The 23,541-nt window shown below is 41.3% G+C and overlaps 1 protein-coding gene across 6 annotated transcripts in view; it reads left to right on the top strand.

Moving 5' to 3' along the window:
• Positions 1 to 21,943, top strand: part of LOC119734210 (nuclear receptor subfamily 5 group A member 2-like) — a 31,897-nt gene extending 9,954 nt beyond the window's left edge. Inside the window, exons 1-5 of one of the 6 annotated variants that reach the window (XM_038207571.1) lie at positions 657 to 1,215; positions 8,949 to 9,221; positions 11,913 to 12,601; positions 15,055 to 15,322; positions 18,238 to 21,943. In XM_038207571.1, the coding sequence (XP_038063499.1) occupies positions 1,122 to 1,215; positions 8,949 to 9,221; positions 11,913 to 12,601; positions 15,055 to 15,322; positions 18,238 to 18,485 (1,572 nt within the window). In that variant the 5' untranslated portion in view covers positions 657 to 1,121 and the 3' untranslated portion in view covers positions 18,486 to 21,943. Of the gene's footprint in view, positions 1 to 656; positions 1,216 to 2,286; positions 2,674 to 8,927; positions 9,222 to 11,912; positions 12,602 to 15,054; positions 15,323 to 18,237 lie in introns of those variants that run through there. The other 5 variants (XM_038207570.1, XM_038207569.1, XM_038207568.1 and 2 more) reach the window with 5 other exon arrangements.
• Positions 21,944 to 23,541: the final 1,598 nt, after the last annotated feature.

The following is a 23,541-nucleotide window of genomic DNA, read 5'->3' as shown; positions in this document are numbered from 1 at the left end:
TATTAGTTTAAAGACACAAACCTGGAATAATATTGTCCTCTTGGCTGGAGGGGAAAAGAAAGTGGATGTGGGGGGTTGTTGATTTTTTATATTTTTTTTGTCGATGATTTTTCCCCATAACCTAGCCTACTATACCTTCTTCAATCATTAAATACCGAGAAATGAGCACCGCTTTCGGTCCGTGCCGCGCCGGCAAACCACAGCTCTTTTCCTCACTAGTTCCCGACTGCCACTGAGTTGCCGGACACAAACAGTCTTTAAAAATGAATATAATTCGAAAGTATTTATAAAAATAAGTAATATGTTTTTTTGCGCGCTGTAAGCCTTTTACATATAATCCACTTTTATCAACAACATGGCAAGGAGACTATAAGCCCTTTACACAATTACACAAAAAACACTCCAACGATTATATAGCGACAATGACTCAAATAATAGCCCATTATATCGGTGTACGTTGTACATACTGTATGTTTCCTGTTATAACGACAGATTTTAAAGCCATTATTCATGAGCTGGCGATGACGCGAATGACGTAGCGGCTCAGCTCCGGGGCAGCAAGTTGTTGGCCGCGCCTGCGCAGTGACGACAACTATCCACGTAGCCTTGGCCCGTTCCCTTTGCCATGCGATTACACGGTATAGCTGCTTATACTGTACACTGTACCGTAATGCACATGTACAGGAGTCTACGGTATGGAGGCATACCACGCGACTTTACCGACTATATAGCTAGCCCCACACAGATTGCTATCGCTCATAGAATCGTAATGAAGGTTTGGTAGAGGTTGTGTAACGCCACTCAGTACGTGAGACAGTAGGGAGCGCTCACATGTGCTGTCAACAATCTTACTTGTCAGCGGTGATTTCCAGGAGCAAGCACCCGGGCCGTGATACCGCTCTACCCGTCGCAACGGGGCCAGCAAACCCCAAAACCCCGGAGCTTACTGAAACTTCCGAAACTGATAATTTGCTGCCAAGGATAAGAGAGGGGGAAACTTCCGATATATCGGGTGGACAATCTTACCCCTCCCCCTTGCTTACCTTCTACGTTGTTTTTGAAGACTTTGGACTTGGATGAGTTTTCCTCTGTCTTGGTGTTGACTAGCTCTGAGTCAAACGATGCCAATGTTACCTGAACAGGTGGATTACCTGTTCCCAACCCATCCCGCCCTGGAAGATTACGGGGATGGGCCCATGGATAACATTACCAAAGGTAAGTTGCAGCCTATGTATCGGTAACTTAAAAAAAAAATAAAAGAATATTAATAATAATAATATTTTTTCAGGTGTTTAAACGGTCTGGAATTCATTAAATATTTGTATATGGCCTTTTTGTTGTCTCCTAGGTAACCTATGCATTACAACGTTGTTTACCAGCTTTATGTTGTGCTGTTTGTATGTGCTCTAATATTGTTTATAAATTCAAAATGCTGAAAATTCATAATTATGACATGAATTTGAATTCGTGTTGCGTCGAAAATAACAGGCTGTATTCGATACCATTTACTTTGCAATTGTTTACACGATTTTGAAATAAAGACAAATCTGTAAGCATTATTGGAAACCATTTCGCTTATTTCATTGTACACTCGGTCATTAATTTTTTGTGACTTTTGGAAGAATTAATTCAAATAATTTGTGAATTGACAAGATCGTGTCCCATTTAAAGGAGCAAAATTTAGGCGGACGAAAACTTCGAGTTTTAAATTAATAGATTGAATTTAAATATCTTAATTTACGGCGCAATTCGAAATTTAGATTTAAACATGTAAACAAAAATTGAAAATTGTTATTGTAAACTGTTGAACTCGGAGTGTTACGTCTTCGAGTATAAATAATGTAAACATGATGGAAATGAATTAGATATTGGATATAAATAAAGTTGGATGGAAAGATGCATTTTATCTGTATTTTGAAAGGTTTTGAAACAAAAAGTGCAATGTTTTTGTATTTCCTTTTCGCGCCTGCAACAATCCGGGGGAAGACGCCAGGATTCACGTGTTGTTTTTCCCGGAAAGATGTCTCTTCCTCTCGTAAGAAAAAAAAGCTAGGCGCTGTCGTTTCAAAATAGCAACCGGGCACGTAAATGCTGTTCACGGCGCGCACAAGTTTCTCACGCGATCCGGATTGCGCCGCCAACCGCCGTCCAGCCAATCAGCGCCGTCCGACGGCCAACTCGGCTGATCAAATATGCGAACGTGACTGTATCTCATCTGAATACATGAATATTAAGCCCGGCGTCCGGCACCTGCGCACAAGGGTAGTTCTCATCACGTTCAACTGGGTGCACATTAGCATATCACTCGGCTAACCTAGCGAACCCTGCGCGACTCGTGTGTACGTAAGCGCGTGTGTGTGGTACTATACCGTTATCATAATCGACGATACGACTCATGCTGGATATTTCTGAGGCTCATTTAGCAGTATCGTGAGGGGGAAGTGAGTTTTTCTATCCCTTCCCAAATCGATTTTGGGACTCAGCTGGACCCCCTTGTCAGTTAAGCCACTTTGTCCGAATTCGGAGCTGCGGGGTCCGTCGTTGCGTGGGCGATGAGTTGCGTGGAACTGGACGAAGTCCCACCATCGGAGGTGGGTGGCTTGTCGATGGATACGGAGGGGCGCGGGGACCCGTCTACTGCCGTACCGAATGGTGTGTCCCACCGAGGTCAAGGTTAGTGGTTTGTCGCATCATAGCATACACTGTGTCGTGTGTATAAAGCTTGCTGATTAAAAAATAGAAAAATACTCGCCGTGGGTTCGCCTCTCCATGAAAAAAAAATAACGCCATGGATACCTCATTATGCAGAGTCGTGTGGACAGATGCTCAGAAAAAAAACAATGCCAGATTGTTTCTGTCTTTGTTTGTTTATTTTACCTGGACACGGAGTCATCATCGGCGCAATTGTTTATTCGCTTGTTTATCGATTGGTTTTGTTTATTGGCTGTTCATTGGTTTATCGGCAAACAAAACACGACAGTAATGGCCCGCTCTCGAGATTATTTCAGCCGATGTTATGTTCATTTATGCATAGCACGCCGCTCTTCCTGGTGCGAATATTTTTTTTTCTCGAAAACTATCAGGAAAAATTATTCTATGTTTTTCTTAATTTTTTTCGTAAGTATATACCCGCACCATATTGTGCATTATCATTTTTACAACAACAGCAGATGGTACGAGTGTTTCATAGTTGAAAGTACTTCGAGGTACCGTGCTGTTCTTTGAACCATATCCCCACGATATTACAAATTCGTGCGGGCAAAAAGATGTAGGCCAATTTTGTCTAAAGTTCAGACTAAAACAAGTGGTTCAATATTATCATGCGAGACCCTATAATGTGAAGCATCTTTGAAGATCTTTGAAGATCTTTGAAGCAAGATATCATGTCTCCTATATAAGACTGTACCTCGTATAAGAAAAACTCCGAAAGAATAAGAAAAACTCGTACTAAGAAGAAGGCCTTAGCTAGTGGATCACATTATCCACAACCATTAATCCACCCTACCTTATATTCAAACACTCTACGATAGCCCGATTGTGCTTCCCCTTTTCTTTCCCGTCCGCATTAAAAAAAAACACTGAACAACATAAGGTGTTGAATAACTATAAGTTAGAACATGGAGAAAGGTTCCAAGCAGCTTACTTTTCGAGAGTGGTGCACAATAGCCAGGGCTTTTGAGAGGTTATAATGGGCTGCTATTGAACAGCTAGATGCTGATGTGGTGGTGCGAACCTTCCTAACGTATTCAATTCGTATTCGATTTTCTTTTATAAGTTTTATACTAACAGTATACCAAAAGTGGTTGAAATCAACATGAGATATAACTGTTCTTTATTGCAAATGCCGTGTATAGGGTTATATCAATACAAGAACTATTAAAGTTATGGGGTATCCCTACAAAATTTCCTGGCAAGTTGTAAAAGTAAGAAGAGAAACAAGACGTGTTGGTGTGCTGTGTTTGAGCCTGCAGTGTGCTTGCGCTAGCATACCGTACGGGCTCCCGTCAGCTTTCTCGCCCTCAAAACCCCTCGGGCGCGTTGCTGCAACGGCCCCTGCTTCCCACAATATTTATTGTAGCTCTGTAGTCTTCTGTAGAGTTCAGAGGAGTTTTGGGTATTTGCAATACAATTTTGCATGTTGTCAAACGGGTCCTAGATCTTAAACTGTGGTGTCTTTAACGCAAATAGCGGCAGGGCTTGTGATTTTTGGCTCGGATCGCTTACCTTAAACAATGGAGGATGCTTAAACTTACCCGCCAAATTCTCAAATTTTGATAACCGCGATTCTGTGGAACGGCCTGTATCAAAAAATAAACTAATTGTGGTCATATTTTATATTAATTCACTTAAGCTTACCTAGTATTCGTTTATTTCCATTAGGGGCATCTTGCGATTCTGTGTTACATTGGGTCATGTATTTTGGTCACGCGTTTTCACTTGAGCTACAGTCAGTCGAAGTACAGTTGTTTGGTATTTTTGTGTATTGGAGAATGGTGAGCCATGGGTGAACCATGGAGCTATAAACACAGCTCCATGGGTGAACAAATTGCAAAGTAACCACACCGAATTTCAACCTGTGATATTTCCGCATTCTGTCCACCATGAATTTTTAATGCACACCTCATTTTCGCGTCCGGGTTGTTTAGAAAGTGTTATGTAACCACAGCCAGATAATTCAGTTCGCATGACTGGTTTATCACCGCGCAGCATGTTGCATTGCACGAGCATAGACTCTGCTCTATGGCACGAGGGACCAACCAGTTTGCATAAACCATACCATTACAATCTTGAAAATCCATGCATATTAATCATTTACCAAATTACCATACAGCAGTGTATTATTAAAGTCTAATGCTTTGTCTTTACATTTAAAGACAAGGTTTAGATCTTATGATCTTTTACGTGCTTAAAAAATGCATAAATATAATTATTCATCACTTGTTTCCGTTTGATATAAAAAAAAAAGCTGGAAGAGCCCTCTTCCTGCAACTGGCTCACTACCGTGCTGTGCAGTGTGTTGGTTGATGCTTTTGTCATGTGCAGTTTGTTTTTAGGCCGACGAAATAATCGATTTTGGACATGTTTATATCCTCTGTGTGTTTTTTGTCGGTGAGAAACATGCTTTTGAAGAGGGTTCGTGTAACATGATCCTTGCCGCTTATTTGCATAAATTTAGTTAAGTTGATTTAAGTCAAGTCATTTATTATAATGTAGGACAGATCCAAACAAATATAAAGACCAGATGTGTGTTTCATTCGCGCCCCTCGCAATCAAACTTATTGTTGACTTGTGTCCAGAAATTTGGCCCCAAATAGGCAGCGTTTTGTATTAACCACAGCACGGAAGGGATATGTATAGCTGATGTACATTGTACATGTACATGTACAATGTACATGTACATATATACATGTACGTTGTATGCAATGTACATGTACATGTACATGGGCATTCAAGTCGTAGCTGTTTAGCCTTGTGTACACCGCGCCGGTGCCGAACCCAGCGAAGTAGACCAATCGATGTGTTGGATTTGTGTTCTCCAGCCGCCATTGTGATTCGGTCACGCCCTTTCTTTGGGACTTTCATTCAATAAAAAAAAAAGTTTGTTAGGTTTTCTTTATGCATGGCTACGTTTGGGGCCACTGTCGAAGCAGAATAACGATATCTTGACACTCTGGGGTAGGACTTTTGGAGAGAAAAAAACCAGTGGTGCACAGTGTGGTCTGCAGTGTGTCCTTATCCAGCTAACGCCTCCGACGACATTAGAAACCAAACGAGCGCCACGAGACATCCCCTTTAAGAGCAACTGGTCCAGTTAGAGGGAATATAATCTTAAAATGGCCATACATTTTGAAATGTAAAAAAAAACTGCATTGTGTCGCATTCTGTGCGTACTTAAGGCACACTTTATTCACGTGACAATAATAATCAAAGGCTATTGGAAACTTGCAGTTCTTTGACCCCGATATTTGGAACAGAAGCCGAAGTTCGAAGCTCTGCGTTTGTTTAAAATACATGTGGTACCGATATCTACCGATAAGTAAATTAGTCATAATGCCTGTCGAATGGTCGAATATACCCGGTATCCATGGGTTGTGTGATGCCGCCGTGATAACCATCAACTCAACTCCTTATCGAAAAAAATCCTTGGAAGTGCGGACAGTGAACATTATTACAGCATTGCACACGGTCTGTCCCCTCCACAAAACTTTTACCGGTTTCAATCGCACCTGGTCTCGAGAATGGTTGGTTCCAATGACCTCTTAATCAGCGCTGCGAGCTCCGTGGCGTATGGAGCGCAAACTGTGTCACAATTATGCACCAGTTATTGTGCACATGTATTGTGGGGGGGGGGGGGGAACATGAGCGCGAGGTAAAAAAAAAGAGTCTTGTACTTATTATTGGAATCTTTTTTTAATGGTGCATCGTAACTTTGTGCAGAAAACGTGCGCCTTGCATATATGCATAATAAAATCTGTCGACTCCGTGCATACACTGAACAAATAAAAATCTGGTATATACGTCCATGTGAGCAGTGTGAATTGGAAGCGATTGTTTACTGTCTGGGACCAATATTGGCATATTTGCACAACGGGGGTAAAGATAGACAATACTTTTGTGTGTACAGAATAAACTGTTTCAAGTATTCCACCGGCTCTTCGGTGGGGCTTCCAATGGGTTGGCGTACAGAGCTTCTTCACACAGTCAAATAATAGAATTCACAAAGGTGAACAGTTTGCTGTGGTCCGCTCTATCATTGGGAATGTTTCTAGGCCCTTCAGTTTTCCTCAGTTTAAAGTGACGATGACCTCATGTACATGTACAGTCTAACCATAGAGCAACTCGAGCTGCAACAGTCAGCTTTTTTTATCAAATTATTCGGAAATATGGAGCCTGTGGATGGCTTGAATTGACGTTGCTAGGTGACAGTATTTATCTCCGTGCTTGTGTCTGGTACCCATGCGTGTCCACATGAAACCATAAAATTAGCTGCAGGTCCATGTGATTATTAACACCAAGGACGATATATAGTCTGCAAAATCAAAATGACCATACTTACCAGGCGTTGAGTAAACTATCCCTGTGGTAGAATTTTTTTTTGCCATCAGTTGTAAAAGTTGTAAAAGAAGGAGAAAGTTCAGCAAAAGAAACAACTATACTATAGATCGTTTAAACTGCAGTTATACATGCATTTGAGGTATGTGCTTTTGAATACTCGTCAGTAGGCCTCTTGTTCATTGTTAATGAATTAACATGACAAAACATGCCTCAAAGATGGTTCCTGAATGCAATCAGTCTATTTAAGAAAAAAACCTATATTTTAGTGCATTAAGGCCCAATAGGCCATATGGCACTGTTGTTAAGCAGTAATAAATGCTGAGAAAATTTGAAGTGTTATGCAATTATCGGCCGTGAACCAGTCACTATATAGCAATATACACTACGTGACATTTTGGCTGGTTACTTGCCTTTGCTTAGCAATATATTTCTGTTCAAGATGTTATCTGCTAAGCCGCTCATAATTAAACTGTCTCCAAAACTTCTCTGAAAACTTCTCTTTCCTACGAATTTAGCCTTTCAAGAGAGAATAGTATACGTTGACACTCCTGAATGTGGATTGTTGAAGCAAAGTTGTTTTCCATAATGTTTGAGGTGATGTTTATGTCGTTACATTGCCATTGCAAAATGTGATGCGCGTTCAGGCTACCTAATATGACCGAAATGGGCGGGGCCCGGCTTCACACGCACAAACCGACTTCTTTTCGGATCATTTGTGATCTGAAAAAAATCTAACCCCACGTTCCCTAGGCAGTGTCCACGTTCATATTGAATGGTAAAACTTTCAAAACTCGTCACCCGTAAACTAGCCCCAGGCGATGTGGTGATCCGGAACGGGTCAGTGTGTCATATTTTGTGTAGATTGAAATTTTAAGCAATAGTTAGTGGTTATACAAGCACGAAATTCAATTGAAGGATGATTTCGTTACCGCCACGGAAGAACAGTTGAAAAGTCTGTTTGGACGCGCGCAGTTTTGTTGGGTTTTGTTGGTAGATTGGACGCATTCGTTATTATGCATGGTTCCCCAACACGCATTCCACCTGCTTCTAAATACTACGAACTCAGTGAATGATTTATGACACTAAGTAGATAGAGCCGTCACTACTATCGAGGAAACAATATATTCCTATTTCCCCGCTTATAATCCTAGTCCTCGGTCATATCATGGAGCTATAGGTCCATGGTCATGTGTCATACTGATTTTGATCGGAAATGAAATAGCGGTCCCTATAAAATATTCAGGCCGGCGGGGGGAAATCACCCAAAGCCTATTGGGTTTTGTTGGTTTCATGCATGTGGTCACACGATCTTGACCTACTATTACGGACATCATATTAACCACGCCTTTTTATTGTGTCCGTTTGTGGGTTTTGTTCCCTCGGGCATCTGAGATTAAGCGGCGTGCGTGCGGGGAGATCCGGGCCGTGTTTTGGGACCGATTTCCCCGGTCTAGCTCCGGCGGTTGTGGCGTGCCTAGAGGAGCGCGCGGCTGGTAAAATTGGGGAACTCGACGACGCCTAAGTGCCGACTCTACCGTCAAATTCCAAAACTTCACATCGAAATCTGTACTAATTTGTAACATCATGAATGTACCCTACTTATGAGAAAATTTAATTCGGAAAATAATTCAGTCTGGACTTAAAAATATTTAGGGTTTGACTCAAGTTTTACTTAATCCATTTTCATGTTACAAGGCTTCTCGGTAAGTTCAAAAGCCCTTTCTCAACGGAAAAGGACATTTTCCAGCACTGAAAAGCCAGCCTCTGGAATTGGGACTTTTTGGTGACAAAAAGTTTTCGTTGATGCCGTGGTCGAAAAGTAACCAAAAACTCAGTTCTCCCTGCCTACATTCCCATCACTGAAAACCCAGGTTACTCTCCTTACTTCCCAGCCCCGCCCCTCAGGATGGACTTCAACTTCGAGCAGAGTGAGGTCAAACCGGAATTCGACGAGTTCTGCCCCGTCTGTGGCGACAAGGTCTCGGGCTACCACTACGGCCTGCTGACCTGCGAGAGCTGCAAGGGTTTCTTCAAGCGCACGGTGCAGAACAAGAAAGTGTACACCTGCATCGAGAACAGGAACTGTCTGATCGACAAGACGCAGCGGAAACGATGCCCGTACTGCCGGTTCCAGAAGTGTCTCAAAGTCGGCATGAAGCTGGAAGGTGAGTTGGTTCCGATACATGCCTCAAATACATATTTCAATCCATCGCCATAATATAGGCTAGCATGTTACGCAAGGTTATTTTTACGACAACTTGTTCCTGGCTAATATCACAGTAGCTGATCTTTAATTCAGTGTCTAAACATTTGAGGAATTTCTGTAAACTAATGGAACATGTTTGTGGTTTTTCCAGAGGGTTCCAAGTTGCCTGTGAAATTTACCTCGTTTGAGTCGACCCTTAAAATGGTCGAGTGACTTGTGTTTTATTCAGGAGCAACCATAGTCTGTGAATTCAATTCTGTATTGTGCTAACGAGCTCACTTACCTATTGATACTAAAGAGAAAACCACCATCTAAGGTCATTTGAGTGTTGTGTTTGTGCCTTCGACAGGTTTCCAGCTTTAAAAAGGTTTGCCAACTTCGCTGAGTTTTTCTCTGCTATAAAGCAGTGTTTTGAAAATGCGCTATGGCAAGCTGCATTGGCCTGGTGCTCCCGTTATCGAGATTTTAGTGGGTGAAGGTTGCGTAGATGCGATTTGCTCCATTTAGCAACTGACTGTGGACGCCAGACCTTGGAAGCTTTTTTTTTCGTAGCTTGCTTGACAATTATTGGTGCCACTCTTAACGGTCAACTTGGCGTTTGATCCTATTCAAACAAAACAATTAATTGACCAGTATGGCCTAAGGGTTTTTTTGGCACGGGTTTCGCCAAACAAGTCTTTGTTTATGTAATACCCTTGCCGTTAAAAACACAACTCGATCGATACCACAGAAGTTGTATTTTTTTTGGGAGCCTAAAATCACAGTCTGGCTCCTTGGAGTTCCCTGGTGCGATTTCAAACAAAGTCGTCCGCAGTAACCAGACTTGTTTTTTTTTATTTTGATAAATCGAGCTCAGACTGCTGAAAAAACAAACGGGTATGACAGGCGAAGACGGGGCTAGGGCCGGAGAGACCGGTTCGCGAATCCGGGAGAAAAAAATTAGAAGAAGAGGGGGAAATGTTCTGTCGAAATTGGGAGGGAAAATGTATTAGCGGAGCCGGTGGGCTTCCATTGACTAAATAAGAATTGATCATGATCGTGTTAAAATGGAATTAAGGCGGCGCCACTTGTCTATGGTGAGTGTGGCGGGCATTGGGGGAAGGCCAGCCGGGCATGCTTTGTATGATTGCTCGCCTACTATACGTTCGCTTGACCATCGACAATACAACAACAAAACAAGACACGCTTGTCAAGCATGAGAGAAGAAGGTTTTCAAAACCATGATCCCGTGGAAAGAGAAATGGGAAACCCTTGATCAAGTATCTGTGTCTGTTTTTGAGGGATGATGTGTATTGTTTCTTCTTTTTTTTATTTGTCTTCAAATGGCCACCAGATGTTACGTTTTTCTTTGACGCAGACAACGGGAAATAATTATGTAACATAAATGATACATGTATTCTTGGTGTAGCACTGAAAATGTGTTAATTTTGTTGATATGCCTTTATGAATGATTATGTCGAACTTGGCGCATATTTATGATATTTGATTTGGGGTTTTTTGGGGGGGTGGGATGATAAACTCAGACAGACATTTCCTGTGATCCTCGAATTTTAAATTTACTTTGCAAACAAATTGTGTAAAAATAACACCATGTGTATATATTGGACCACCGAATCAATTTATATACAAAACAGTGTTAAATATACACAATATAGTTTCTCACACTGTAAAAATCACCACAGTTTAAAAAAAAAAAAGGACAAACGGGATATGTAATAAGGCTCGGCACTACTCGCGTGAGTTCTTACTATTAAGTCTTGCAATAAAATTAGTACCACTTATTGGGTCGGAAACTTTTCATGCTGGGTTACAAAACCGCAAACTATAGTATGAACTTTGGGTGACCGCAAGGCGCACCGCTGTGGACTTTGGTTTATGCATGTGGTGAGTCGAAATTCTGATTCGACTGGAAAGGAGTCTAAATCTGCACTAAGCTGCAAAGCTACTGTAGTCAGTTGGGTGCACGTTAGACTGTTTTCTAGGCAATATAATGTTGTTGGGTTTTTTTAAGCCGGGGAGGACTCGCACTCCCAATACATGTACAATAATAAGGGACCATTTAAAATGATACGTACGCGGCTCAGAAAAGTTGCTTGTTAAATCACCATTTTGCATGGTTAATTGATTATTCCCTCAGGCAATTTGTATTTCATATGAAACTGTTAAGATGTATGTATGTGGGTTTGGAATAACCACACAATATGGTGATACCAAACAGATATTCACAAGATGTAATTTGCAGCGGGGTGCTGTAAATTCAAGGGTTTTGCCCTTTACCGGCGCATTTGTGTTTATAAACACTGTGTACTCACTGTATACAGTATGGCCTGGTCATTTTGCTTGAGGTTTAAAATGAGATTTCGTTGTTTCCTTGCTTTATGAGACTCGTGAGGCTGTGATTCATTTAAAATGGAATTTTAATTATTATTATTTTTTTTAGAAAGGAATAGTGAAAGAATTCGTCATGTGAGATTGATGCTACAGTTTAATTTCACGATGATGGTTGTTCATGCAGCGTTTTCAGACCAAATTTGTCTTATAGATTTGATACCACGGGATAGTGTATCCTGGTTGTACTGACCAACATGCAAAGCCTTAAAAATCACAGTTTTGTTAAATTTGTTCTTTTTGTTCGTTTTTTTTTTTGTAGCCGTGAGACCAGACAGAATGCGCGGTGGTCGCAACAAATTCGGACCGATGTACAAGCGAGACCGTGCCCTCAAGCAGCAGCAACGGAACCGCATCATCGCCAGCAGCCGGGCCGTCTCCGCTCCCGGTAACCCGGACATATCCATGGCGATCAAGAACATCCAGGCGGCCGCGTCCAAGAGCGCGCCCCTGTACCCGCCGGCCGCCGTGGTCATACGGGACCCCATGATGAACAACAAGCAAGCCTCGCTGATGAATCTCGCCCAGCCCACGTCGCTGGTGCACAACGGTTACCCCAGCGGAGTGGTTGTGACCGGGGGCCCCGTGAGCAGCAACAACCACCATCAGATGCAGCCTCTCAACTACACCACATCGGCCATGGGGCATCCGCAGAACCCGACTTCCAGCCCGCCTCCACCGCCGGCTGCTCCCCCTGCCTCCTCCAGCACATCCCCGCTCCTCCACTCGGTCAAATCGGAGCCCGATCAAACCCCCAATCTCATCCTTGAGTTGATGCGAAGTGAGCCTGACCACTCCCAGCTTCAAGCCAAAGTGGCTGCCTTCTTGCAGAGTCAGATGAGCCTTACACCGCCCGGTGACTTCTTCAGTATGATCTGCAAGCTTGCCGACCAAACTCTCTTCTCCTTCGTGGACTGGGCAAGGAATAGCTTGTACTTCAAAGAACTCAAGGTGAGAATTCAATGTTTTCTTCCAAACTTAGACTTCAAAAATAAAAAAGAGGAAATTGCTTAAAACCTTTAGAGATCTAGATTCGTTCTAAATATTTCCAGAACTTGGATCAACACGAATAAGACTGATGCAAACTGCTTTCTGACTGGAGTGACCTGAAATATACAAGTCAAAAAAAAAAAAAAATAAGGCGGCCTTTTTAAAGATCGATACGTCAGGCCGCCTTGATTGTAATATATTTCAAGAATGGACATATTTTTCTTCTAAATCTTTATACCCTAGTTTTGCTGTCCAATTTTGTGTGAAAGGTTTTGCATCATGTTGGTAAGAAATTCCCATGCAATTCAAGCAGAACACAAAATAATATTGAGCAATTCACGAACCACCGCTTCGAATGACGTCTGTTTGGCGGTGTTTTTTTTCTCCAAATTTGATTAGACATGTTAAATTGTAAAGGGGCGTTTGTCCATCAAACTGGCAAATAAAATAAAAACAACAGCTTTCTTTGAAATGATTCATACAGCATACAGCATGTTGATCACTTCTTTTAAAAGACGCCATTTTGTTCATATACATTGAAAAATACAATATTGCACAGTGTTTACACAATGATTATGTTGCATATATCATCAGTCTGTGGGATTATCAAAGAACCAAAAAAATAGGATCTAAATATTATTATGTACAGCATTTGCACGAAACAGACATGATATAGCTTCGAGCAATGACCAAGCACGCTACTACTACTAGCGGATCGCGTGCAGTGGAATAATCCCGGCCGTATACTGTCCACAGATACTGCCGAGAGATTCCGCCAACACAATGGGAAGATAGCGCAGATAGCAAAACCTCCGTTAAAAAAATATGGCCAAATTATTTTCGCTTGACTGGACGCTTACATCTCGACAATAAAAGAGAGGGGAAAAAACACACCAGGCCGGCAGCGGACGCACGCATATACGGGCAGGGTTTTCGAGATGGTCTGCCAGGCAATCAGACTCGGTACGTACCGTGGCTTCGCCCGAGCTCACGGGGAATGAAACAAGCTTTTGCCACGGTGGAAAAAAAACTCCCGTAAATTTTCCGATTATAATTGGCGGTGGAACGCGGCGGAGTGCGGCGGAGGGAAAGGGGAGGAATGGACTGGGAGATAATTTATCTGCGTACGCGAGAAATCAATGGTTGTTACTAACAAAAAAATCGGAAGGGGAGAAAGTATATGACTTTGCTGAATAATATGCATTGATTTGGAATTTTTGAAATACATTTGTGTCTTAGGAACAGCATTAATAAAGCATTCACATTAGTTTTGTTCAGTTCAAATTTATAACCCAAATTTCGTTCCCAGATGAACAATGATGAAGTTTATCCATCAGTATACACTCCCTTCCCAGTTGTTCAGTTAAAATGTATCTTTTTGTGCATTAAAGCTAATAATTGGTTGGACTAGCAGTACCTAATTCAAATACAAGTGATGTATTAAATACTATTTTCATTGTCTTTTTGTATTTAATTTCGAGGAGTTCGGTAAAACGAAAACTAAACCACTTGCCGTACTGCCCATACTGCAGCAGAAATAATTTTTATAGCCATTCCCAGTTTTTTTTATGCAGTCTCCTCTTTTATGATTGCTATTATTAATATGAACAATGCATGCTTCGTGCCTATTAGCAATGTAATCACTAATTTATACAAGACAGATGGCGTTCATGCCATTGCAATGCGCATATGCAGGGAAGCTCTATAATATACGCTGTCCAGATCGTTTCCGCCTTGGTCACAATGGACGTGCGATTGCGGCGTAGTCGGTCATGGAAGAACTCCGGCACCGACCGTCCAGTCTGACCCCTCCACGCTGCGTTTAGGAAATGAAGCGCGGGTATGGTGGACAATAATGTCCCCTGACCGTCTGTCCGGTGGTTTTTGGCTATAGGTATAAAGCCCGTGGTCCGATGGACATTGCTTTTCGCTCGGACGACGTTTGTTATGGGGCTTTTTAACAGTTGTGTTGAAATATCAATTAGGTGTTTTGCTACTATAGTACTTGCCCCGAGTATATTGCGTATAATAGTCTTTACATGATATTCACAACCAACTTCTTGACAGAGACTTTAAGGTTTGCTTGACAATATTGTGGCGAAGGGTTTACGAATCCTGGCTTCGTCTCCGTGTTTGGCTCCAGACTTAAGCTTCGTGATTTCAGTCGCCTGACTTGACAGGCTCCAGTACAAAATTGGTCCATTCTCCATTAATTTAGCCACACCAAATCCTGTCACACAAAGGCCAATGGTTGGTGTAGTTTCATCGGGTCGGAAGTTTTTTGTTGTTGTGAATCTCGAGTTATGGAGACGAAGTTTAAACTAGACATCGGCTTACACAGATTCGTTTGTTAATACTGATTTTGTACACCCCGCGGTAATTGTTGGTGCTTCGAATTTCTTTCCTCCACCCAGGTCGAGGACCAGATGAAGCTCCTGCAGAACTCGTGGAGCCAGCTGCTAGTCTTTGACCACCTGTACCGGCAGTCCCATCACCATGGCGACGGCATCCTCCTGATCACGGGCCAGACTATTGACTCCACTATGCTTCCCATAGGCCTGGCAGCCATGGGGATGGGGGACCTGACCGACCAGATGGTCCGGATCATCGCGCGCATGCGCGACCTCAAAATCGACCACAAGGAGTATGTGTGTCTCAAGTTCCTCATCCTCCTAAACCCTGGTAAGTTTCATGAATTATTCATCTTTATGAATTATTCATTATCAATCATACAAGTAACGAATTATGTATGAACCTATAGCTTTATTCAAATGTCAAGCCAGTTAATTATTCATGAAATTGAATAACACCCCATGAATAATTATACGAGGAGTGCATCGAACCTCGGACTTTTCTTGCCATTAAAATAAGTTACTCTTTATTTACCAGTTAATGGCATTTGCACCTGTTTGGCCATGCACTTGTAGCCATGGGACCATACAATTGGGTTTGTCTTCAAGTCCAGTTGAACATCATTTGCAAGTATCATCATTAATAACAGCAAAACATTAAAGGAACTTTATCTTGCCTATTCGTAAAAAATATTAACAATTTGAAGAAGCTGATTTCTTGCAAACATTACAAGATCTTTCAAAACCTAATAAGCAATACTCCTATTGCCTTAAGTGGCAAATCGTAAGGGGGAAAATCAACCATTGTATTTGTAAGAATGCCTGGGGTGGAATTACATTTCATTTCCTAGCAGATGCAATCAAGGAGATATATTGTATGAATGTTGATTAGCTGTTGGATCAAGCACTGCGGTGAAATGAAAAAAAAAAACGGTCCTGTAAAACCAGCTAGAATGTCCTATACATTTTACTATAATCTGTTGTCTGTGTTTGTATATCTGGCGGACCTTCATAGTCTTTCACTTCGTGTCAGTTTGATTGTGTTCAGAATCGTAAACCAGTTTTGTCCCGTACCCAGACAAAGTCCCGACCGAGGTCACGGCAATTGACCCCTCGATAGGGAGAAGGAGAGAAAGACCCTTAATCGGGCTACGTCATTCCTCTAATCAAGTCAGCAAGACAATGAATATTATACCCCGGCCGAGGTCAGCAACAAAAGTGACCCCTCGATTGGGAGAGGCGGCTTGCTTGTCCCTGTAAATCGCGAGACGTCATTTATTAATAATTTTTTTTTTACCCGCGCTTTTGTGGCTGAATAAATTAAATGGAAGCGGAAGGCCGCGGCTTGTATGAGCCGGGGCGGCCTGCCATTGTGGCCCAGGTCAGCGATTGGGGATTCCAATTTGATTAGAGAAACAATACGAGGATCTTTTTTTTCTGGGGGAGGGCTTAATTGGGTGGTTTTACTGCCACATCAATCAGAAATATATAGCACTTGGTTTGTGTCAGCGCCTGTGACATCTTCTTATAATGAAGTACATGTATCTTCTGTCGTGTACCTCGATCAAAATATGTCCATCTTTGCACTGGTTCGAGTGCTGCAGATTAAATGCAATTTTTCTTCCCCTTCCCCTCACTGTTTTTTCTCAATTATCGCGGCCGTTGAAGATGTCAGCGTTCACTTTAATAACAGCTACGGGCATATGAAGAGGCAGTGGGGGGAAAGAGAAAGCACCACTTGTCGTTATCTAGTGATAAGAAGCGTTAGGCTGTCATTCAGTCATCGCCGATGCTCCACTCCGCGCTGTTAACCGCTGCTTCACGGCAGCCAAGCCCCTCTTTTCTCTCTCACGCCGTGGGCTCACTCAATTTCACGGCGTGACCTTGGCGGGGCATCGCCGCCCACCGAACACGGGCATGGGGCTCCCTAAGGACTCCTGGGTGACCACCGATATATCGACGTTAGTTACCCCCAAAAGAGACAAAATCCAGTGGCGTCAACCCATCCCGAGCGGCTCGCCGTACGCTCGGCCGTCATCACCACCGCCTCTAAAATATCATTATCTTGGGTCTTTATCTCCGAAATAACAAAAAGCCAAAAAGCCCCTATTCATTCCATGCGCGCGTACGTCGTACATCTGTGGTCCAACCCCCCCCCCCCCCCATTCCCCTGCCCACTCCTATAGAGATGGATAGATAGAAGATGTACCTCGTATGTCTCGTAACATCTCCATCAGCTTTTCCTTCACCGACTTCGGCCCGTCGCTGGCTAGCTTCCCTGGGCTTGTCGCTTGCTGCTCCGTCGCTGTTAATCACATTCATGACTGCCATAATACGCCGTGTGCCAAGGTCGTCAGGGTGGAAGTGTCTTTTTTTTTGGCCTTCCCTCCTCTCCTATATCCATACCTTTTTTTCTTCCTCTCGTTCCCCGTCCCCGCTCCTTTGCAAGCCTAATTACGCATCGAGGTGTGCACGTGAAATAGCCAAGATGATTCATACATTACTCCATCCTTGCTGATAATTTGCCGCATGCACGGGTGTGAGCCATAATATACGGCGGTAGAACCTTCCGTAAACCGCGTGTAAAAAAAAAAATACAGAAAAAGAAATCTCCCAAAATTCGGTTTGCTTTATTCGTGAAATTGATTGGGGAAAAAAGACGCAAGTTATGTGTGTGTAACAGTAATGTGTACACAAGAAAATGTACTGATAATCTTTCCTCAAGATGTAAACAAACTAGGCCATATATTATATTAGTAAAAAGTTTTATCGCGGCAAAAGGTTAACAGTTTGCAAAATTGGCCATAATACCCAAATTAACCAATGAATTCAAACACCCAAATATGATAAGTGTTTTCCATTTCACCACGATAATAAATGTTTCTCTTGTTTTATTAAATTTGCAGAATATAAATGTTCAATTGACTCGTAGTTAAACCACTATATCGGCAGTCTTGCTATTTTAACTCTGCAGCTAGCGCATCAGCACACGTTTGTGGATTTTTTCACTTTTTGTTGGTCTGTTCAGTTAATTGCAAATTAAGGTTTAACTTTTGAGTTTCGCAATATGATTAAAATTGACGCATTGTTATAGGGGTCTTTGTCTCTGATTTCTCATTAAGTTGCACCCGATCTGATATTGGGCCTTTGAAAAGAATAAAATAGAATTGGTGTGATTTAAAGACGGGTTCTGTTTGTCAGGAATTCTGTATAGCACATCAGTTATTTTCCCCTCTGGTTTTTCAGATGTAAATACACTCCAAGACAAGCACATCATCGATAATTGTCAGGACCGTATCAGTGGCTCCCTGATGGACTACACGATGACGAACTACCCAGGCATCAACGACAAATTCGGCCTGATGCTTCGCGTTCTCCCCGAGATCCGGCAAGTCAGTCAGCGAGGGGAGCAATACCTGTACAGCCGGCATATGGAAGGCGAGGTACCATACAACAGTCTACTCATGGAGATGCTCCACAGCAAGAGAAAGTGAGACACGGAACGGCCGTTTGGCAGCCGGGGGAAATTGCCACTCCAACAAATCGCAGACTCTCATAATTACCACGTGATAACGCTAGAACGCGAAAGGTTTTTTGCTTCAACGGCTGTTTGATGAGTGGCCTCCCATCTGCTGAGACAGTGACTCTGAGCCAAAGAGTATTAATTTTTTCTAAAGAGTAAAAAAATAAATTTGGCTGTTGTAATAAAGGGTTTTAAAAAGATGATTGTGAGAGTTCGGTACTTGTATACATTTAATGTAAGAACAGTACCAGTGTAATGATGAAAACACACGCAAAAACTGCTCCCGGTCTTGATTCCTGAGTAAAATCTGGCAACTCACCGAAGGTAAAAAAATGGATCAGACTAAACAAATTCCACGGCTATTGTTGCCCTGAGAGAATTTCGGAGGACAAACTGCCGTGTAACGGCATTTTGTGTGTCGTCGTGATGCCGTAACTTCGGTCTGTTGACCGATTTTTGTTTTGCAAAAGCCTTAAGCTGCAAACTCAGGAGGTGATGGGCGTGTCTAACGTTTGAATAAAATTGAGGGGGAAAAACCAGAGTGTTTTTGTGTGAGAGAGTATGATGAACATCGGTGCTTGCCATTACACCACCGCCACAAAATGGCGGCGGTCTTAATTTCAGAGGTACCATGTATTGGCATTTCTGTGTAGCTGAAAGGAGAAGGTTTAAAAACAACTTTTAATTTTCAAAGAGTTATGGCCCCTTGATATCTTATCCTGTTGTGGTGTTATATTGATGTAAGATTTCAAGATTGATGTTTGCATTATGGAAGAAATAAAGGAGAGGGCGCTAAGCGCAAACTAAAACAAAAAAAACCACACGCACAGACAGCAATGACGCTAAGCTAAAGCTGTAAACCAAAGGTTTTTACCCGTATCTTTCCTTCTGTGTGCATGACCCCCAACTCTGTGCTTTAAAAGCTTGGTATTACATGCCTAAACCTGAGTGAAAACCAACTAAAAACATTGTAAGTAGTTTAACACTAACGATCAGCTATTTTGAGTCGGTATGGTTAGACATAAAAAAAAGACTTGAAAAGTTCGCCTCCAAAATGAACATTGTTGCATTGATGTAAACACACGGGATGACTTGCTTGTATAGTACTACATAGCGTAAGTGTAAATGTACAAAAATTATATAATTATGATTATATTTCTGTAGATTGTTTGTTTTTTTTTTTTTTTAGATTCTTTTTTTTTTCGTCTTAATATTTCACTGGGATGACGTATGATCATCGTCTTGTTTTTTTGTTTGCTTTTCAAACGTGGGAGGTATCTTCTTTCTGAAGAGATACGATCGTGAAACAAGGAGATAAATGTGTCGGTTGTGTTGAAAGTGTGTACAAGAATTTTGCACTGAGGAATCAAAACGTCACATCGGTGACTCTGGATCTTCACTTGAATCTTACATTTGAATTATAAATTATATTTTGCCATTTTTTCGAAGCACGCTCAAACACACGATTCATAAATCAAAAACTCAGATCCGCGTTCCCAAAACAGCCGTATATGAATTCCGTCAGATACATTTTGTTCGTGGATATTACGTGTTTGTTTCGCCATTATAATGACTTTTATTGAGCGTCTGATAAAAATATCAACAGCAAAAATCAAAGGGTATTAATAAGTACCTTTTAAGTCAGGAATATTTCTTTGATTCGAACACAACTCTTATTTTGACACCAATAAGTTGACGTTATTGGAATTTATGTGTGTGATTTGGTTAATATATCTGTTCATATAATTCGCGTCTGATATATTTTGTGCGTGATGAATTGTATGAGATGGAAGCACTAGTCCCAGGAGCACCAAATTTCACCAAAACAGTGAGACTTTGTCAAGAATCAAGCACATGTTTCTTCACTATAGTATTCACAATCCGGCACAAAACCAAGTACATGTAAAAGCTTCCTTAATTCTTAAAAAAAATGTCTACACACAATGCAAAGTTTTGTACAAGCGGTACCATTTCATGGACATTATAGAGGCTGTCACGGAGGCTGCCATGTTTGATGCGTTCCCGACGCACAGGACAGGGTTAATTAATAGTGTCACTTGCAAGGCACCAGACTTTTATTTTTTAAACCGGGTCTATATTGTATCGTAGCTGTTTTGTGTAATGTTCTAAGGTTGCGTCTAATAATAAAGGCTTATCTTTTGGCTTAAAGAAGGCACCCAGTGTTCTTCACATGTCAAATATTTGCAACTTTCTCTTGCATATAAAATTGTCGGCTGTGTGTCTACGGAAATCCTCGTACGCTCGATTTGAGTTTCCTCGAAATACAATCTGGAAAGTTTCTGCATGTTTTATCATCGTTTGACAGTCTGCGAGTGTGGTACTTAGTATCAGACGAGGAGAATAGAACGCTGATGTTCTACCTTGATTGTTTAATTGAGCACACATGTTATGGGCGTCCTTTTATGATCAATAAAATGTGTGTAAATAAGGAATGTTTTCATGTTGCCATGGTGACGGCTGAACTCCACACAAGCGGAACTTAATTACACCCCGCCTAGAAAACGAGTCATGTTGCAGAACATTGTGTAGAGTTTTTTTTTTCGGTTTTGTTAAAAACTGAAGAAAAAAAAAACCTTGTTTACGTTTTGGTTCCTTTGTGATATGGTATATTTTGTGCTTGAGAAGCTTGTTTTAATGTTTTGTTTAACTGCCAACCAAGATGCCAATATTTTAAATAAGAAAATGCATGATCCAAAGTGAGGATGCATGGTAAACCCCAAAACAGAACTATAATTTACTGAAACCATATCACGGCCGCCAATCGTGGTCGTGTTCCTAGTTTTCTCGTCGATCGTTATCGTGGCATTTTCGACATTGTGGAATTAGTGCCAGTCTTGATTATGTTTCCTCGTTTTGCTGTTCCAAGCAAGAGCTTAGAAAGATAATTGTTCTTACTTAAAGAAAATCTACCTTAAATTCCCCCCCCCAAAAAAAAAAAAAATGAAAGAAAGTGTTGATTACAAAAAAATAGATTTGGGGGATTTCATATTCTTTCGTCATGTTTGAAGTGGATCATACATAAAACTCACAAACTATCGCTGGCGATTTTTCCTTTCCGTCAGTTTAAGCGCGAGACAAGGTTACGTATCTACTGTTCTTATTCTAAACAGGGTTTATAAGAAAAGGCTGTCATTTTTCTCTTTTTTTACAATAAATAAAATAGATCAATATGTATAATATGCACACAAAAAGGCTGTTGCAGAAAACAGCACTGACTAAAAAAATTCGTTATTTTTGACACCAACTGCACGCTGTGAAATTCACTTACTAATATCAATTGTTTTGTCTTTAAAGTAATCAGAAACAACTCTCTATCACTGTGAAAAAAAATCTGTAATTATTATTGAAAGAAAACTTTTACCATTGTAAGATATAAGATTAAAAACCTTGTACGATGTTTGTCTACAATTTTCTGTGTGGATCTGTGGTTATTTGCGTTCGAGTTTTGAGATATACATGTACAATTAATTTGTGGTTGAGGGTGGGGCATTCTCTTTATTTTTTTTTGGGGGGGGGGGTGAATTTGCCATGCAGTGGCATCCTTCATGTCCACACCCACTCCCTGAAGTCACGTGATTGAAATGATGTGGTCTTATATAGGCTGAAATTTGGGTTCTTTGGTCTACTTCAGTGCTTCAAGGCAAGTTTAATCATTTGCATTTATCTCCAAAGTATAACCTACCGAAATATCAAAAAGCTTACTTGGATTAAAGATAGTTCTGATACTAAACACCCTGTGAAATTATTCCATCTGGCTTGCTGTCATTTAGAAGAAATCAAGAAATGTAGGTGATTTGGAAAGATTGGTCAATTAATTGATTTTTTTTTTAAAATGAAGAGAGATATTTACGAAATCGTGATTGGCGATCAAAAAAGTTGCGCGTGGTTTGTCGCACTGTTTTGTTGAAAAGTGCAATATCCACTGAGCTGAAAGTTCAACAGGTTAGGTTTTGAAGTTTTTCTTTGAATTTTGAATGGTGTTATTGTTGGAAACGAACAAAATGCACGAAAAGCAAATGATCACAATTTCCCAACGCGTTGTTCTTTGTTATATCCCAACATGTTTACCTCGCATTCGTAAATTTAAAAAAAAAAGGAATAATTATTTCTACACTTTCGGAAGTCATATCCCCATTCAACCACTCTTTACAATGTAAAGAGCGCGTCTGACAAGCGTTTAAATATAAGGGAAAGTAAGACTTTTAGAGCCTAAAGATTTTTTTTAAAGGTGATAATTCATTCTTCGATAGGAATTTTGCACAAATCGCTTAAAAAAGACATTGTTTGAATAAAATATTGCCTTCGATCTAGTTTCATTTTCTTACGTAAAAATCGGGTTAACATTTGCCTTTTTTGTTTCACAAAATCAACGAGTGAATAATGATCGATAGGCCTACAATGCTTTGTTCACGACGTGTGTCATTATGTAGCACGATAATGACCACACACATTATACTCGATCGTAACCCTATGCATCTGTGCAGCACCAGGATTCCAGTCAAAGCAGTGAGTTTGGCGGTTTTGAGACGTCATCTTACATTGAAAAAAAAACTGTTTAATTTTGCCGACGCGCAATCCTTGGGCGTCAATCCGGGGGAGGGGGGACAGGGAGACATGTCTGCCCCCGGGGGACAGGGGGACATGTCCCCCCCCCCCCTTTTTGAAGGATGGGGGACACAGTATCAAATGTCCCCCCCCCCCCCGATTTTGAACTCGTGTTTCATTTACAGGACCCTTATATGTAATACAATGTATTTTCTGCTAAGTAAATATTGGTTAAAGCGGTGTTCAGAAATTTCCCCAGATCGCACCACAGAGCCCCTTGCCTTTAGCTTAGAATATAATAGCTTATTCAATGACTTCAACCTCGAAAATGATGTTTAAATTATTATCTTTTGCTAAAAAACTATTGGTTAAAGTGGTCAGAAATTGCCTCAGGTCGCACCACAAAGCATCTAGTATCATTTTTTTCGGGACCCTAAAGCGGGCCCGAACCCCACGCCGTA

The sequence above is a fragment of the Patiria miniata genome, unplaced genomic scaffold, assembly GCF_015706575.1.
Source record: "Patiria miniata isolate m_02_andy unplaced genomic scaffold, ASM1570657v1 HiC_scaffold_27, whole genome shotgun sequence".
NCBI lineage: Eukaryota > Metazoa > Echinodermata > Asteroidea > Valvatida > Asterinidae > Patiria > Patiria miniata.
The sequence above is the reverse complement of the archived record's forward strand: the minus strand, read 5'-3'. Positions and strand labels throughout refer to the sequence as shown.